The 17,500-nt window shown below is 51.1% G+C and overlaps 1 protein-coding gene across 1 annotated transcript in view; it reads left to right on the top strand.

Annotated features, from left to right (window-relative positions):
- The window catches only part of itgb4 (integrin, beta 4), a 71,344-nt gene that overhangs the window by 12,277 nt on the left and 41,567 nt on the right, over positions 1-17,500 (top strand). Inside the window, exons 2-16 of the mRNA XM_072455744.1 lie at positions 152-233; positions 317-399; positions 966-1,067; positions 1,142-1,346; positions 1,965-2,061; positions 2,458-2,629; positions 3,710-3,973; positions 4,294-4,383; positions 4,445-4,564; positions 12,580-12,747; positions 13,292-13,368; positions 16,265-16,473; positions 16,639-16,742; positions 17,119-17,214; positions 17,285-17,417. Coding sequence (XP_072311845.1) covers positions 158-233; positions 317-399; positions 966-1,067; positions 1,142-1,346; positions 1,965-2,061; positions 2,458-2,629; positions 3,710-3,973; positions 4,294-4,383; positions 4,445-4,564; positions 12,580-12,747; positions 13,292-13,368; positions 16,265-16,473; positions 16,639-16,742; positions 17,119-17,214; positions 17,285-17,417 — 1,996 coding nt within the window. The 5' untranslated portion in view covers positions 152-157. The remainder of the gene's footprint in view (positions 1-151; positions 234-316; positions 400-965; positions 1,068-1,141; positions 1,347-1,964; positions 2,062-2,457; positions 2,630-3,709; positions 3,974-4,293; positions 4,384-4,444; positions 4,565-12,579; positions 12,748-13,291; positions 13,369-16,264; positions 16,474-16,638; positions 16,743-17,118; positions 17,215-17,284; positions 17,418-17,500) is intronic.

Raw genomic sequence — 17,500 nt, 5'->3', positions numbered from 1 at the left:
CACAGGGACGTGGGATGGTCACAGGCACGTGGGACGTCACAGGGACATGGGACGGTCCACTCCATGTGTCCCGCCGCTTGACTTTGTCTCATGTGTGTATCGACAGTGATTGTAAGTGGACAAAGGTGTTTAAAGTGTGTTTGTGCGACAGGAGGACATGGGACGATGGGCCTTACGTCTCTCTGTGGCTCTGGGCATCTTCTCCTCTCTGTTCATCTGCTCTTCAGCCAATGGTAAGAAAGCCTCATTTGACCTCGTCCACAAACGTCCCGCGTCCTCGCCGTGCGCCGTTATGACCATGTTTGATGCGTTGCAGAGAACTACTGCTTCGCTGCCCGCGCCACGAGCTGCTCCAAGTGTCTGCAGGCCGGAGTGGGCTGCGCCTACTGCCCAGAAGAGGTGGGACGTCCTGCACAGTAGGGCTCAGACGGCCCGCACAGAAGGGTTCAGACGGCCTGCACAGTAGGGTTCAGACGGCCCGCACAGAAGGGCTCAGACGGCCCGAACAGAAGAGTTCAGACGGCCCGCACAGAAGGGTTCAGACGGCCCGCACAGGAGGGTTCAGACGGCCCGCACAGGAGGGTTCAGACGGCCCGCACAGGAGGGTTCAGACGGCCCGCACAGGAGGGTTCAGACGGCCTGCACAGGAGGGTTCAGACGGCCTGCACAGGAGGGTTCAGACGGCCCGCACAGGAGGGTTCAGACGCACACATGCCACACAATATAAAGAATTCATTCATACAAAAACAGATTAGACGATGAAAGCTGAAGCGATGGAGTGAAGTATTTTCCGTTCTTTCAGGGGCGAGAGCATGTGAACTAACCAGCATGAACAAAGATTGATGAAGTCTTTATTCATGCCCGGTTAAGGCTTAAAAGTCTTCCGTTATTTTAAACTAAAGTAACACTGAACATGAATGAACACGTGTTTGTGACTGTGTGTGACCCGCTGCTGTGGTTCGCAGACGTTTCACGGTCCTCGATGTGACTTCTACAAGAACGTCCTGGCCCACGGCTGCAGCGCGGCGGCTGTGATCACGGCCCAGAGCTCCATGTCCATCGACCTGGTGCGACCTCGTCTGACCTCATCTTACACTCACACTTGGGTCAGAACAAAGAGCCGTTCTGTCTCCTTTTTCAGAAAAAACGCATCGACGTGAGTTTGGGCGAGTCCCAGGTGACCCCTCAGCAGGTGACCATGAGCTTCCTGCCCGGAGAGGAGAAGCTGCTGGACGTGCAGGTGTTCGCCCCGCTCAAGGGCCCTCTGGACCTGTACATCCTCATGGACTTCTCCAACTCCATGGAGGACGATCTGGACAACCTGAAGAAGATGGGGACGCAGATGGGTAAGGGTCCTGTCTGTGTGAGGGTCCTGTCTGTGTGAGGGTCCTGTCTGTGTGAGGGTCCTGTCTGTGTGAGGGTCCTGTCTGTGTGAGGGTCCTGTCTGTGTGAGGGTCCTGTCTGTGTGAGGGTCCTGTCTGTGTGAGGGTCCTGTCTGTGTGAGGGTCCTGTCTGTGTGAGGGTCCTGTCTGTGTGATGGTCCTGTCTGTGTGAGGGTCCTGTCTGTGTGATGGTCCTGTCTGTGTGATGGTCCTGTCGGTGTGAGGGTCCTGTCTGTGTGAGGGTCCTGTCTGTGTGATGGTCCTGTCTGTGTGATGGTCCTGTCTGCGTGATGGTCCTGTCTGTGTGAGGGTCCTGTCTGTGTGAGGGTCCTGTCTGTGTGATGGTCCTGTCTGTGTGATGGTCCTGTCGGTGTGAGGGTCCTGTCTGTGTGAGGGTCCTGTCGGTGTGATGGTCCTGTCTGTGTGATGGTCCTGTCTGTGTGATGGTCCTGTCTGCGTGATGGTCCTGTCTGTGTGAGGGTCCTGTCTGTGTGATGGTCCTGTCGGTGTGATGGTCCTGTCTGTGTGATGGTCCTGTCGGTCCTGTCGGTGTGGGAGGAGCTTCATGTGTGTGTTCTACAGCGACGCTGGTGGAGCAGCTCTCAGACGATTACACCATCGGCTTTGGAAAGTTCGTGGACAAAGTGATCGAGCCTCAGACGGACATGAGACCTTCAAAGTAAGAGACACTTTATCTGCTTCATCTGAGGTCACAGTTCTGTCTCGATGTGGCTCGCAGAAGCAGAAATACTCAGTGGTGCTGGTGCATTTGTGCATTTTAGATGCAATATTATTAACAACTCATTCCTCAGTTTATTATGAGGCCCCCAGAGTCCCTAAACGTCCCCGGCCCCTGCTGCAGTGTCACCCAAAGCCCTCCTGCTCTTCTGCAGATCCAGAAAACACTGCAAACTATTCACACTTTCTGTTGCATTTGTGAAAACATCAGCTCGATCATCACACTCGTTCATTCTACAGACAATTTCACCATTTCTCTGTCGTCTGTGTTTTTCTTTCTGTTTGTTTCTTTTGACTCTTTTCTCTGGTTGGTAAATGTGTCTTCTGATTGGCTCAGACTGGCGCAGCCGTGGCCCAACAGTGACCCGCCCTTCTCCTTTAAGAACGTCATTACGTTGACCAGTGACCTGCAGTTCTACAACAACGAGCTCCAGAAGGAGAGAATATCTGGAAACCTGGACGCTCCTGAGGGAGGCTTTGATGCTATTTTACAGGCGGCGGTCTGCACGGTGAGTAAGGGGCGTGTCCACACGGTGAGTAAGGGGCGTGTCCACAGCCCGTGCTCCCTTGGACACATGTCACAGCGTCCCGTGTCCTTAGACACATGTCCCAGCGTCCCGTGTCCTTAGACACATGTCCCAGCATCCCGTGTCCTTAGACACATTTCCCAGCATCGCGTGTCCTTAGACACATGTCCCAGCGTCCCGTGTCCTTAGACACATGTCCCAGCATCCCGTGTCCTTAGACACATGTCCCAGTGTCCCGTGTCCTTAGACACATGTCCCAGCATCCCGTGTCCTTAGACACATGTCCCAGCGTCCCGTGTCCTTAGACACATGTCCCAGTGTCCCGTGTCCTTAGACACATTTCCCAGCATCCCGTGTCCTTAGACCATAGGTGTCAAACTCTGGCCCGCGGGCCAAATCTGGCCCGCCAGACGTTTTAATCTGGCCCTCCGAACATTTCAAATTCATATTTTTTTTAAAAACAAAAAACTACGCGTCCCACAATGCCGCGGGTGGCCGCCCCTCCCCCACTGGGCTCTGCAGCACTGCTGTCTGAGCTGCAGAGGGAGAAGTGCCCTTTAAGCACTTTTGAGCAGAAGTTTAGTTGAGTCAGTTCAGGTGAACAGAGAACTACACAGACGTGGAAATGTTAGTTAGTACATTTAAAAGGTTTTTTCGATCTTGAGAAGTTTATTTTGTTATAAAGTTAAATGTTTATCTCTGTAGATCATCTCTGAAGTTGTAATGCACTTAAACTGAAGCACAGAGTTGCTGAAATTACACTTGTTTTTCTAAATACAGTTCAGTTTATGAGAACAAACGTTATGTCATTTTTTTTTATCGATCCAGTAATTGCTTCAAAACAGTCTAGGCTTTATAAAGCTATTTATTTCTTATATTTTTAATAGTTTTATGTTTCACGTTATGTTCAGCCCGCGACCCAGCCTGAGCGTCCAAATTCGGCCCGCGGCCCAAATGAGTTTGACACCCCTGCTTTGAACAAATGTCCCGATGGCTCCTTTTGGGGCCATTCTGTGAATATGTCTCTTTGAGCGGATGGTAAATGCCGCTCTGGTGTCTCAGGAGAAGATCGGCTGGCGCCCTCTCAGCACCCACCTCCTGGTCTTCTCCACCGAGTCGGCGTTCCACTACGAGTCTGACGGGATCAACGTGCTGTCTGGGATCCTCCAGCGCAACGACGAGGCGTGTCACCTGGACGCCACGGGCAAGTACACCGAGGACATCAACCAGGATTACCCCTCGGTGCCCACGCTGGTGCGGGTGCTCGGCCAGAACAACATCATCCCCATCTTCGCCGTCACCAACCACTCGTACACGTACTACCAGGTCAGTATCAGTATCAGTGAAAGTATTGATACTGTGTCAGTGAAAGTATTGATACTTTATCAGTGAAAGTATTGATACTTCCTGTTCAAAGCCCCGCTTCTCCACAGTGATAAGCCCCGCCTCTTCAGAGTGATAAGCCCCGCCTCTACAGAGTGATAAGCCCCGCCTCTTCAGAGTGATAAGCCCCGCCTCTACAGAGTGATAAGAGCGCCCCATGTGGCCGCAGAGCGCTCATGTGGCTCGCTCAGAGGAGCATTCAGCAGGAGTTCAGATAAAGATGATGTAACTCTTCAGTGTGCTCTCTTGCTTGTCTCCATCAGAAGCTGAAGGAGTACTTCCCCATCGCGGAGGTGGGGCTCCTGCAGGAGGACTCCAGTAACATCGTGGAGCTGATGGAAATGGCCTTCAAGGTAACGCCGCCAATCACAGACGAGACGAGTCCTGTCTAAAAGTCACTTCCTGTCATTTCAGAGCATCCGCAGTAAAATGAGCATCCGCGCAGAGAAGCCTAAAGGGTTCGAGGCTCAGTTCTTGAAGAGCAGTGGAGAGGTGGCTCAGTACGGGGCCTTCGACTTCAAACCAGGGGCCATCGTGAGTTCACTGGGACTGAACGCTTCTTCTCACAAACATCTAACATCAGCTCTGCAGCCACTGCACTGCAAAGTATAAAAGTACTGCACTGTAGCGGTGGAACGTGACTGAAGTATAAAAGTACTGTAGTTCAGTATCTGAACATTCTACTGCATTCAACCTGTGAACTGGACAGGGAAGTAGAAGTACTTTTCATATTGTTTGGGGGGTTCTTTGAGTCCTTTCATGGAGCAAACAAAAATATACATTTATGTAGAAAAAAAATGGATTTAAATTGCTTCTGTCGACCTAAAAATCTGCACAATTAATGATCAAAATCACTGCATTTAACCAAAGATGAGACTTTTGATGTGCTACTTTGACCTGAATACTTCAGTATTGTACTTTGACTGACGTGAGTGTAGTTCTGGAGCCGTTTGACGTGTGTGAAGTGTGTGAAGTGTGTGACGTGTTTAACGTGTTTGACGTATGTGACGTGTGTGACGTGTTTGACGTGTGTGACGTGTGTGACGTGTGTGACGCGTGTGACGTGTGTGACGTGTTTAACGTGTTTGACGTATGTGACGTGTGTGACGTGTTTGACGTGTGTGACGTGTGTGACGTGTGTGACGCGTGTGACGTGTGTGACGCATGTGACGCGTGTGACGTGTGTGACGTGTGTGACGTGTGTGACGTGTGTGACGTGTGTGACGTGTGTGACGTGTGTGACGTGTGTGACGTGTTTAACGTGTTTGACGTATGTGACGTGTGTGACGTGTTTGACGTGTGTGACGTGTGTGACGTGTGTGACGTGTTTAACGTGTGTGACGTGTTTGACGTGTGTGACGTGTTTGACGTGTGTGACGTGTGTGACGTGTGTGACGTGTGTGACGCATGTGACGCGTGTGACGCGTGTGACGTGTGTGACGTGTTTGACGTGTGTGACGTGTTTGACGTGTGTGACGTGTTTGACGTGTGTGACGTGTTTGACGTGTTTGACGCGTGTGACGTGTGTGACGTGTGTGACGTGTGTGACGTGTGTGACGTGTGTGACGTGTGTGACGTGTTTGACGTGTGTGACGTGTTTGACGTGTGTGACGTGTGTGACTTGTGTGACGTGTGTGACGTGTGTGACGTGTGTGACGTGTGTGACGTGTGTGACGTGTTTGACGTGTTTGACGTATGTGACGTGTGTGACGTGTTTGACGTGTGTGACGTGTGTGACGTGTGTGACGTGTGTGACGCATGTGACGCGTGTGACGTGTTTGACGTGTGTGACGTGTTTGACGTGTGTGACGTGTTTGACGTGTGTGACGTGTTTGACGTGTTTGACGCGTGTGACGTGTGTGACGTGTGTGACGTGTGTGACGTGTGTGACGTGTTTGACGTGTGTGACGTGTTTGACGTGTGTGACGTGTGTGACTTGTGTGACGTGTGTGACGTGTGTGACGTGTGTGACGTGTGTGACGTGTGTGACGTGTGTGACGTGTGTGACGTGTTTGACGTGTTTGACGTGTTTGACGTGTGTGATGTGTGTGATGTGTGTGACGTGTGTGACGTGTGTGACGTGTGTGATGTGTGTGACGTGTTTGACGTGTGTGACGTGTTTGACGTGAGTGTAGTTCTGGAGCCGTTTGACGTGTGTGACGTGTGTGACGTGTGTGACGTGTGTGACGTGTGTGATGTGTGTGACGTGTGTGACATGTGTGACGTGTTGACGTGTGTGACGTGTGTGACGTGTGTGATGTGTGTGACGTGTGTGACATGTGTGACGTGTTGACGTGTGTGACGTGTGTGAGACGTGTTTGACGTGTTGACGTGTGTGACGTGTGTGACGCGTGTGACGTATGTGACGTGTGTGACGTGTTTGACGTGTGTGACGTGTGTGATGTGTGTGACGTGTGTGACGTGTGTGACGTGTTTGACGTGTGTGACGTGTGTGACGTGTTTGACGTGTGTGACGTGTGTGACGTGTGTGACGTGTGTGACGTGTGTGACGTGTGTGACGTGTGTGACGTGTTTGACGTGTTTGACGTGTGTGACGTGTGTGACGTGTGTGACGTGTGTGAGACGTGTTTGACGTGTTTGACGTGTGACGTGTGTGACGTGTGTGACATGTGTGACGTGTGTGACGTGTGTGACGTGTGTGACGTGTGTGAGACGTGTTTGACGTGTTGACGTGTGTGACGTGTGTGACGCGTGTGACGTGTTTGACGTGTTGACGTGTGTGACGTGTGTGACGTGTGTGACCTGTGTGACGTGTGTGACCTGTGTGACGTGTGTGACGTGTGTGACGTGTGTGACGTGTGTGACGCGTGTGACGCGTGTGACGTGTTTGACGCGTTTGACGTGTGTGACGTGTGTGACGTGTTTAACGCGTGTGACGCGTGTGACGTGTGTGACGTGTGTGACGTGTGTGACGTGTTTGACGCGTGTGACGTGTGTGATGTGTTTGACGTGTGTGACGTGTTTAACGTGTGTGACGTGTGTGACGTGTGTGATGTGTTTGACGTGTGTGACGTGTTTGACGCGTTTGACGTGTTTAACGCGTGTGACGCGTGTGACGTATGTGATGTGTTTGACGTGTGTGACTATGTGTGACTGTGTGTGACGTGTGTGACGTGTGTGACGTGTGTGACGTGTGTGACGTGTGTGACGTGTTTGACGTGTTTGACGTGTTTGACGTGTGTGACGTGTGTGACTGTGTGTGACGTGTGTGACGTGTTTAACGCGTGTGACGCGTGTGACGTGTTTAACGCGTGTGACGTGTTTGATGTGTTTGACGTGTGTGACGTGTGTGACTGTGTGTGACGTGTGTGATGTGTTTGACGTGTGTGACGTGTTTGACGCGTTTGACGTGTTTAACGCGTGTGACGCGTGTGACGTATGTGATGTGTTTGACGTGTGTGACTATGTGTGACTGTGTGTGACTGTGTGTGACGTGTGTGACGTGTGACGTGTGTGACGTGTGTGACGTGTGTGACGTGTGTGACGTGTTTGACGTGTTTGACGTGTGTGACGTGTGTGACTGTGTGTGACGTGTTTAACGCGTGTGACGCGTGTGACGTGTTTAACGCGTGTGACGTGTTTGATGTGTTTGACGTGTGTGACGTGTGTGACGTGTGTGACTGTGTGTGACGTGTGTGACGTGTGTGACGTGTGTGACGTGTGTGACGTGTGTGACGTGTGTGACGTGTGTGACGCGTGTGACGCGTGTGACGTGTTTGACGCGTTTGACGTGTGTGACGTGTGTGACGTGTTTAACGCGTGTGACGCGTGTGACGTGTGTGACGTGTGTGACGCGTGTGACGTGTGTGACGTGTGTGACGTGTTTGACGCGTGTGACGTGTGTGATGTGTTTGACGTGTGTGACGTGTTTAACGTGTGTGACGTGTGTGACGTGTGTGATGTGTTTGACGTGTGTGACGTGTTTGACGCGTTTGACGTGTTTAACGCGTGTGACGCGTGTGACGTATGTGATGTGTTTGACGTGTGTGACTATGTGTGACTGTGTGTGACGTGTGTGACGTGTGTGACGTGTGTGACGTGTGTGACGTGTTTGACGTGTTTGACGTGTGTGACGTGTCTGACTGTGTGTGACGTGTGTGACGTGTGTGACGTGTTTGACGTGTTTGACGTGTGTGACGTGTGTGACTGTGTGTGACGTGTGTGACGTGTTTAACGCGTGTGACGCGTGTGACGTGTTTAACGCGTGTGACGTGTTTGATGTGTTTGACGTGTGTGACGTGTGTGACTGTGTGTGACGTGTGTGACGTGTTTAACGCGTGTGACGTGTTTGATGTGTTTGATGTGTGTGACATCTGTGACGTGTGTGACGCGTGTAACGCGTGTGACGCGTGTGACGTGTTTAACGCGTGTGACGTGTTTGATGTGTTTGACGTGTGTGACTATGTGTGACTGTGTGTGACTGTGTGTGACGTGTGTGACGTGTGTGACGTGTTTGACGTGTTTGACGTGTGTGACGTGTTTAACGCGTGTGACGTGTTTAACGTGTTTGACGTGTGTGACGTGTGTGATGTGTTTGACGTGTGTGACGTGTGTGACGTGTGTGACGTGTTTAACGTGTGTGACGTGTGTGACGTGTGTGATGTGTTTGACGTGTGTGACGTGTTTGACGCGTGTGACGTATGTGATGTGTTTGACGTGTGTGACGTGTGTGACGTGTGTGACGTGTTTGACGTGTTTGACGTGTGTGACGTGTGTGACTGTGTGTGACGTGTGTGACGTGTTTAACGCGTGTGACGCGTGTGACGTGTTTAACGCGTGTGACGTGTTTGATGTGTGTGACATCTGTGACGTGTGTGACATGTTTAACGTGTTTGACGTGTGTGACGTGTGTGACGTGTGTGACGCGTGTAACGCGTGTGACGCGTGTCACGTGTTTGACGTGTGTGACGTGTGTGACGTGTTTAACGTGTGTGACGTGTGTGACGTGTGTGATGTGTTTGACGCGTGTGACGTGTTTGACGTGTGTGACGTGTGTGACGTGTGTGACGTGTTTAACGTGTGTGACGTGTGTGACGTGTGTGACGCGTGTGACGCGTGTGACGTGTGTGACGTGTTTAACGCGTGTGACGTGTTTAACGTGTTTGACGTGTGTGACGTGTGTGATGTGTTTGACGTGTGTGACGTGTGTGACGTGTGTGACGTGTTTAACGTGTGTGACGTGTGTGACGTGTGTGACGTGTGTGACGTGTTTGACGTGTTTGACGTGTGTGACGTGTGTGACTGTGTGTGACGTGTTTAACGCGTGTGACGCGTGTGACGTGTTTAACGCGTGTGACGTGTTTGATGTGTGTGACATCTGTGACGTGTGTGACATGTTTAACGTGTTTGACGTGTGTGACGTGTGTGACGCGTGTAACGCGTGTGACGCGTGTGACGTGTTTGACGTGTGTGACGTGTGTGACGTGTTTAACGTGTGTGACGTGTGTGACGTGTGTGATGTGTTTGACGCGTGTGACGTGTGTGACGTGTTTGACGTGTGTGACGTGTGTGACGTGTTTAACGTGTGTGACGTGTGTGACGTGTGTGACGTGTTTGACGTGTGTGACGTGTGTGATGTGTTTGACGCGTGTGACGTGTGTGATGTGTTTGACGTGTGTGACGTGTGTGACGTGTTTAACGTGTGTGACGTGTGTGACGTGTGTGACGTGTGTGACGTGTTTGACGTGTGTGACGTGTGTGACGTGTTTGACGCGTGTGACGTGTGTGACGTGTTTGACGCGTTTGACGTGTTTAACGCGTGTGACGCGTGTGACGTATGTGATGTGTTTGACGTGTGTGACTATGTGTGACTGTGTGTGACTGTGTGTGACGTGTGTGACGTGTGACGTGTGTGACGTGTGTGACGTGTGTGACGTGTGTGACGTGTTTGACGTGTTTGACGTGTGTGACGTGTGTGACGTGTGTGATGTGTTTGACGTGTTTGACGTGTGTGACGTGTGTGACTGTGTGTGACGTGTGTGACGTGTTTAACGCGTGTGACGCGTGTGACGTGTTTAACGCGTGTGACGTGTTTGATGTGTGTGACATCTGTGACGTGTTTGACATGTTTAACGTGTTTGACGCGTGTGACGTGTTTGATGTGTGTGACATCTGTGACGTGTGTGACGCGTGTAACGCGTGTGACGCGTGTGACGTGTTTAACGCGTGTGACGTGTTTGATGTGTTTGACGTGTGTGACTATGTGTGACTGTGTGTGACTGTGTGTGACGTGTGTGACGTGTGTGACGTGTTTGACGTGTTTGACGTGTGTGACGTGTGTGACGTGTGTGACGCGTGTGACGCGTGTGACGCGTGTGACGCGTGTGACGTGTGTGACGTGTTTAACGCGTGTGACGTGTTTAACGTGTTTGACGTGTGTGACGCGTGTGACGCGTGTAACGCGTGTGACGTGTTTAACGCGTGTGACGTGTTTAACGTGTTTGACGTGTGTGACGCGTGTAACGCGTGTGACGCGTGTGACGTGTTTAACGCGTGTGACGTGTGTGACATGTTTAACGTGTTTGACGTGTGTGACGTGTTTAACGTGTTTGACGTGTGTGACGTGTGTGACGTGTTTAACGTGTTTGACGTGTGTGACGTGTGTGACGTGTTTAACGTGTTTGACGTGTGTGACGTGTGTGACGTGTTTAACGTGTTTGACGTGTGTGACGTGTGTGACGTGTTTAACGTGTTTGACGTGTGTGACGTGTGTGACGCGTGTGACGCGTGTGACGTGTTTAACGCGTGTGACGTGTTTAACGTGTTTGACGTGTGTGACGTGTGTGACGTGTTTAACGTGTTTGACGTGTGTGACGTGTTTAACGCGTGTGACGTGTTTAACGTGTTTGACGTGTGTGACGCGTGTGACGTGTTTAACGCGTGTGACGTGTTTAACGTGTTTGACGTGTGTGACGCGTGTGACGCGTGTAACGCGTGTGACGCGTGTGACGTGTTTAACGCGTGTGACGTGTTTAACGTGTTTGACGTGTGTGACGTGTGTGACGTGTGTGACGTGTTTAACGTGTTTGACGTGTGTGACATGTTTAACGTGTTTGACGTGTGTGACGTGTGTGACGTGTGTGACATGTTTAACGTGTTTGACGTGTGTGACGTGTTTAACGTGTTTGACGTGTGTGACGTGTGTGACGTGTTTAACGTGTTTGACGTGTGTGACATGTTTAACGTGTGTGACGTGTGTGACGTGTTTAACGTGTTTGACGTGTGTGACATGTTTAACGTGTTTGACGTGTGTGACGTGTTTAACGTGTTTGACGTGTGTGACGTGTGTGACGTGTTTAACGTGTTTGACGTGTGTGACGTGTTTAACGTGTTTGACGTGTGTGACGTGTGTGACGTGTTTAACGTGTTTGACGTGTGTGACGCGTGTAACGCGTGTGACGCGTGTGACGTGTTTAACGCGTGTGACGTGTGTGACATGTTTAACGTGTTTGACGTGTGTGACGTGTGTGACGTGTTTAACGTGTTTGACGTGTGTGACGTGTGTGACGTGTTTAACGTGTTTGACGTGTGTGACGTGTGTGACGTGTTTAACGTGTTTGACGTGTGTGACGTGTGTGACGTGTTTAACGTGTTTGACGTGTGTGACGTGTGTGACGTGTTTAACGTGTTTGACGTGTGTGACGTGTGTGACGCGTGTGACGCGTGTGACGTGTGTGACGTGTTTAACGCGTGTGACGTGTTTAACGTGTTTGACGTGTGTGACGCGTGTGACGCGTGTGACGTGTTTAACGCGTGTGACGTGTTTAACGTGTTTGACGTGTGTGACGCGTGTGACGCGTGTGACGTGTTTAACGCGTGTGACGTGTTTAACGTGTTTGACGTGTGTGACGCGTGTGACGCGTGTAACGCGTGTGACGCGTGTGACGTGTTTAACGCGTGTGACGTGTTTAACGTGTTTGACGTGTGTGACGTGTGTGACGTGTTTAACGTGTTTGACGTGTGTGACATGTTTAACGTGTTTGACGTGTGTGACGTGTGTGACATGTTTAACGTGTTTGACGTGTGTGACGTGTTTAACGTGTTTGACGTGTGTGACGTGTGTGACGTGTTTAACGTGTTTGACGTGTGTGACATGTTTAACGTGTTTGACGTGTGTGACGTGTTTAACGTGTTTGACGTGTGTGACGTGTGTGACGTGTTTAACGTGTTTGACGTGTGTGACGTGTGTGACGTGTTTAACGTGTTTGACGTGTGTGACGTGTGTGACATGTTTAACGTGTTTGACGTGTGTGACGTGTTTAACGTGTTTGACGTGTGTGACGTGTGTGACGTGTTTAACGTGTTTGACGTGTGTGACATGTTTAACGTGTTTGACGTGTGTGACGTGTTTAACGTGTTTGACGTGTGTGACGTGTGTGACGTGTTTAACGTGTTTGACGTGTGTGACGTGTGTGACGTGTTTAACGTGTTTGACGTGTGTGACGTGTGTGACGTGTTTAACGTGTTTGACGTGTGTGACGTGTGTGACGTGTTTAACGTGTTTGACGTGTGTGACGTGTGCGTGACAGGGAAAGTTCCAGATGCTTCTCAAAGCTCAGCAGACGGTGGACGAGGAGCCGGTGTGTTCGGCCTCTTCAGACGACAGAGAAGGAAACGTCCGGGTCAAACCCACGACCTTCAACGCTGCGGTCAACGTCCAGGCCACGGTGCTGTGCCCCACCTGTGACTGCGAGAAGGTGCTAACTCACACTCACCCTTACACGCCGCCTCTGTGTTCTGGGGCGTCCAGCGGTCTGCTCTATGAAGACAATAAGTTAGCGTTAGTCGCGTTGTACTTCATTTTTACTGCCTTCAAAACGTGGAAAAACAGAACTAGTTCATTTTAAAGCGTCTGACCAGCAGTGGCCCGTGCTGACCGGTTGTGCAGTGGTCAGGGCTCTGCATGCAGCCAGCCACAGTGTTGTGGGTTCTAGTCCCACCGCTGACAGTTCACTGCATGTGGCCCAAACGCTTTGCTAACGCTCTCTATGACTTCATAAGTAATGCTAACGAGAAGCAGCATGCTCACAGTGCACCTCCTGGTCCATAGATGCAGACCTCACACAGCGGCCTCATTTTGAAACACATAATATAGTAAACAGATATATTATATCTGCTCCGGGCATGAGACTCTATGACATGAAAACTAAGCTCAGGTACATCCGCTTTAGAGACGCTTCCTTTGTGGACACTATTTGCATGAATTTGTCCCTAATTCAAATGCTAAAACTGTATTTCCAGACGGTCGTTGCTGCCTCACCGCGTTGCCATGGCAACGGAGACCTGGTGTGTGGCAAGTGCCAGTGCTACAGCGGCTGGTGAGACTTCACACTGCGACTGCTGCGCTCATGCCACGTGTGATAGTGTCTAGACTCTGCACTGATGCGTGTCCCTCTGTGCTCTTGACCCTTCATTAAAGCGTGTCCCTCTGTGCTCTTGACCCTTCATTAAAGCGTGTCCCTCTGTGCTCTTGACCCTTCATTAATGCGTGTCCCTCTGTGCTCTTGACCCTTCATTAATGCGTGTCCCTCTGTGCTCTTGACCCTTCATTAAAGCGTGTCCCTCTGTGCTCTTGACCCTTCATTAATGTGTGTCCCTCTGTGCTCTTGACCCTTCATTAAAGCGTGTCCCTCTGTGCTCTTGACCCTTCATTAAAGCGTGTCCCTCTGTGCTCTTGACCCTTCATTAATGCGTGTCCCTCTGTGCTCTTGACCCTTCATTAAAGCGTGTCCCTCTGTGCTCTTGACCCTTCATTAAAGCGTGTCCCTCTGTGCTCTTGACCCTTCATTAAAGCGTGTCCCTCTGTGCTCTTGACCCTTCATTAAAGCGTGTCCCTCTGTGCTCTTGACCCTTCATTAAAGCGTGTCCTCTGTGCTCTTGACCCTTCATTAATGCGTGTCCCTCTGTGCTCTTGACCGTTCATTAAAGCGTGTCCCTCTGTGCTCTTGACCGTTCATTAAAGCGTGTCCCTCTGTGCTCTTGACCCTTCATTAATGCGTGTCCCTCTGTGCTCTTGACCCTTCATTAAAGCGTGTCCCTCTGTGCTCTTGACCCTTCATTAAAGCGTGTCCCTCTGTGCTCTTGACCCTTCATTAAAGCGTGTCCCTCTGTGCTCTTGACCCTTCATTAAAGCGTGTCCCTCTGTGCTCTTGAACCTTCATTAATGCGTGTCCCTCTGTGGTCTTGACCCTTCATTAAAGCGTGTCCTCTGTGCTCTTGACCCTTCATTAAAGCGTGTCCCTCTGTGCTCTTGACCCTTCATTAAAGCGTGTCCCTCTGTGCTCTTGACCCTTCATTAAAGCGTGTCCCTCTGTGCTCTTGACCCTTCATTAATGCGTGTCCCTCTGTGCTCTTGACCCTTCATTAAAGCGTGTCCCTCTGTGCTCTTGACCCTTCATTAAAGCGTGTCCCTCTGTGCTCTTGACCCTTCATTAAAGCGTGTCCCTCTGTGCTCTTGACCCTTCATTAAAGCGTGTCCCTCTGTGCTCTTGACCCTTCATTAATGCGTGTCCCTCTGTGCTCTTGACCCTTCATTAAAGCGTGTCCCTCTGTGCTCTTGACCCTTCATTAAAGCGTGTCCTCTGTGCTCTTGACCCTTCATTAATGCGTGTCCCTCTGTGCTCTTGACCGTTCATTAAAGCGTGTCCCTCTGTGCTCTTGACCGTTCATTAAAGCGTGTCCCTCTGTGCTCTTGACCCTTCATTAATGCGTGTCCCTCTGTGCTCTTGACCCTTCATTAAAGCGTGTCCCTCTGTGCTCTTGACCCTTCATTAAAGCGTGTCCCTCTGTGCTCTTGACCCTTCATTAAAGCGTGTCCCTCTGTGCTCTTGACCCTTCATTAAAGCGTGTCCCTCTGTGCTCTTGACCCTTCATTAATGCGTGTCCCTCTGTGCTCTTGACCCTTCATTAATGCGTGTCCTCTGTGCTCTTGACCCTTCATTAAAGCGTGTCCCTCTGTGCTCTTGACCCTTCATTAAAGCGTGTCCCTCTGTGCTCTTGACCCTTCATTAATGCGTGTCCCTCTGTGCTCTTGACCCTTCATTAAAGCGTGTCCCTCTGTGCTCTTGACCCTTCATTAAAGCGTGTCCCTCTGTGCTCTTGACCCTTCATTAATGCGTGTCCCTCTGTGCTCTTGACCCTTCATTAAAGCGTGTCCCTCTGTGCTCTTGACCGTTCATTAAAGCGTGTCCCTCTGTGCTCTTGACCCTTCATTAATGCGTGTCCCTCTGTGCTCTTGACCCTTCATTAATGCGTGTCCCTCTGTGCTCTTGACCGTTCATTAAAGCGTGTCCCTCTGTGCTCTTGACCGTTCATTAAAGCGTGTCCCTCTGTGCTCTTGACCCTTCATTAAAGCGTGTCCCTCTGTGCTCTTGACTCTTCATTAATGCGTGTCCCTCTGTGCTCTTGACCCTTCATTAAAGCGTGTCCCTCTGTGCTCTTGACCCTTCATTAATGCGTGTCCCTCTGTGCTCTTGACCCTTCATTAAAGCGTGTCACTCTGTGCTCTTGACCCTTCATTAAAGCGTGTCCCTCTGTGCTCTTGACCGTTCATTAAAGCGTGTCCCTCTGTGCTCTTGACCCTTCATTAAAGCGTGTCCCTCTGTGCTCTTGACCCTTCATTAATACGTGTCCCTCTGTGCTCTTGACCCTTCATTAATACGTGTCCCTCTGTGCTCTTGACCCTTCATTAAAGCGTGTCCCTCTGTGCTCTTGACCCTTCATTAAAGCGTGTCCCTCTGTGCTCTTGACCCTTCATTAAAGCGTGTCCCTCTGTGCTCTTGACCCTTCATTAATGCGTGTCTCTCTGTGCTCTTGACCCTTCATTAATGCGTGTCCCTCTGTGCTCTTGACCCTTCATTAAAGCGTGTCCCTCTGTGCTCTTGACCCTTCATTAAAGCGTGTCCCTCTGTGCTCTTGACCCTTCATTAATGCGTGTCTCTCTGTGCTCTTGACCCTTCATTAATGCGTGTCCCTCTGTGCTCTTGACCCTTCATTAATGCGTGTCCCTCTGTGCTCTTGACCCTTCATTAAAGTGTGTCCCTCTGTGCTCTTGACCCTTCATTAAAGTGTGTCCCTCTGTGCTCTTGACCCTTCATTAAAGCGTGTCCCTCTGTGCTCTTGACCCTTCATTAAAGTGTGTCCCTCTGTGCTCTTGACCCTTCATTAAAGCGTGCCTCTCTGTGCTCTTGACCCTTCATGTGTGTGTGTGTCCAGGGTGAGCACGTACTGTAACTGCTCGGCCAGCTCCTCCGCTCTGGACACCAGCCTGTGCATCGGGCCGAACATGAGTGACCCCTGCTCCGGCCGAGGGGACTGCCTGGCGTGTGGTCAGTGCGTGTGCTACAATTCTGACCAGTTCGAGGGGCCCTACTGCCAGTACGACAAGACGCAGTGCCTGAGATTCGGAGGATTCCTGTGCAACGGTGACCTACGCCCGCTCACACCACAGACACGACGCACTGACCACAGAGAACTGACCACAGAGCACTGACCACAGAGCACTGACCACAGAGCACTGACCACAGAGCACTGACCACAGACTGACCACAGAGCACTGACCACAGAGCACTGACCAGAGTGTGTTTCAGACCGCGGCTCGTGCATCATGGGCCGCTGCGTGTGCGCTGAGGGCTGGGAGGGACACGCCTGTGAATGTCCCATCAGCAACACCACCTGTCTGGACAATAACGGGGTGAGGACAAGCACCACACGTCTAGTTACAGTCTTCACACTCGCCCGTCCAGCATTGTTCTGACCGCGGCTCTCAGCTCGTGTTATTGTGTCATTTACATGGATTGTGGTCCTTACAGTCTGGTTTCTATAGCAACAGGAATGACCTCAACAATATAAACTTAATAATCATGTTCATTGGTGGTGTTGCACATTGTTAAAGCATGTTGTTAGCGTGTTGTTAGCGTGTTGTTAGCGTGTTGTTAGCGTGTTGTTAGCGTGTTGTTAGCGTGTTGTTAGCGTGTTGTTAGCGTGTTGTTAGCGTGTTGTTAGCGTGTTGTTAGCATGTTGGCTCCACGTGTCCATCTCGTTTCTACGTGTTTGCTGTGTTTGGTCAGGGCATCTGTAACGGGCGTGGCAAGTGCGTGTGTGGCCGCTGCGAGTGTCCGAACACCGAGCTGGGAGTGACGTCCACGTGCGAGGCCGACTTCCAGGTGAAGGACGAGCTCCACAGCGCCTCCTGCAGGACGCTGTGTCCAGAGCTTCATAGTGTGTTGTTTCCAGAGCCTGCTCGGAGCCTGTGAGGCCACACGCACCTGTGTCCAGTGCCAGGCCTGGGGCACCGGAGAGAAGAAGAAGAAGGAAGAGTGTGACCAGTGCTCGTACCACACGGTCAAGGTGTCCGAGCTCAAGAAGCGTGAGTGCTCCCTCTGTGCTCTTGACCCTTCATTAAAGCGTGTCCCTCTGTGCTCTTGACCCTTCATTAAAGCGTGTCCCTCT

Source organism: Eucyclogobius newberryi, unplaced genomic scaffold, assembly GCF_026437365.1.
Source record: "Eucyclogobius newberryi isolate DKJ021-1_F unplaced genomic scaffold, fEucNew1.0.hap1 SCAF_20, whole genome shotgun sequence".
NCBI lineage: Eukaryota > Metazoa > Chordata > Actinopteri > Gobiiformes > Gobiidae > Eucyclogobius > Eucyclogobius newberryi.
The sequence above is the reverse complement of the archived record's forward strand: the minus strand, read 5'-3'. Positions and strand labels throughout refer to the sequence as shown.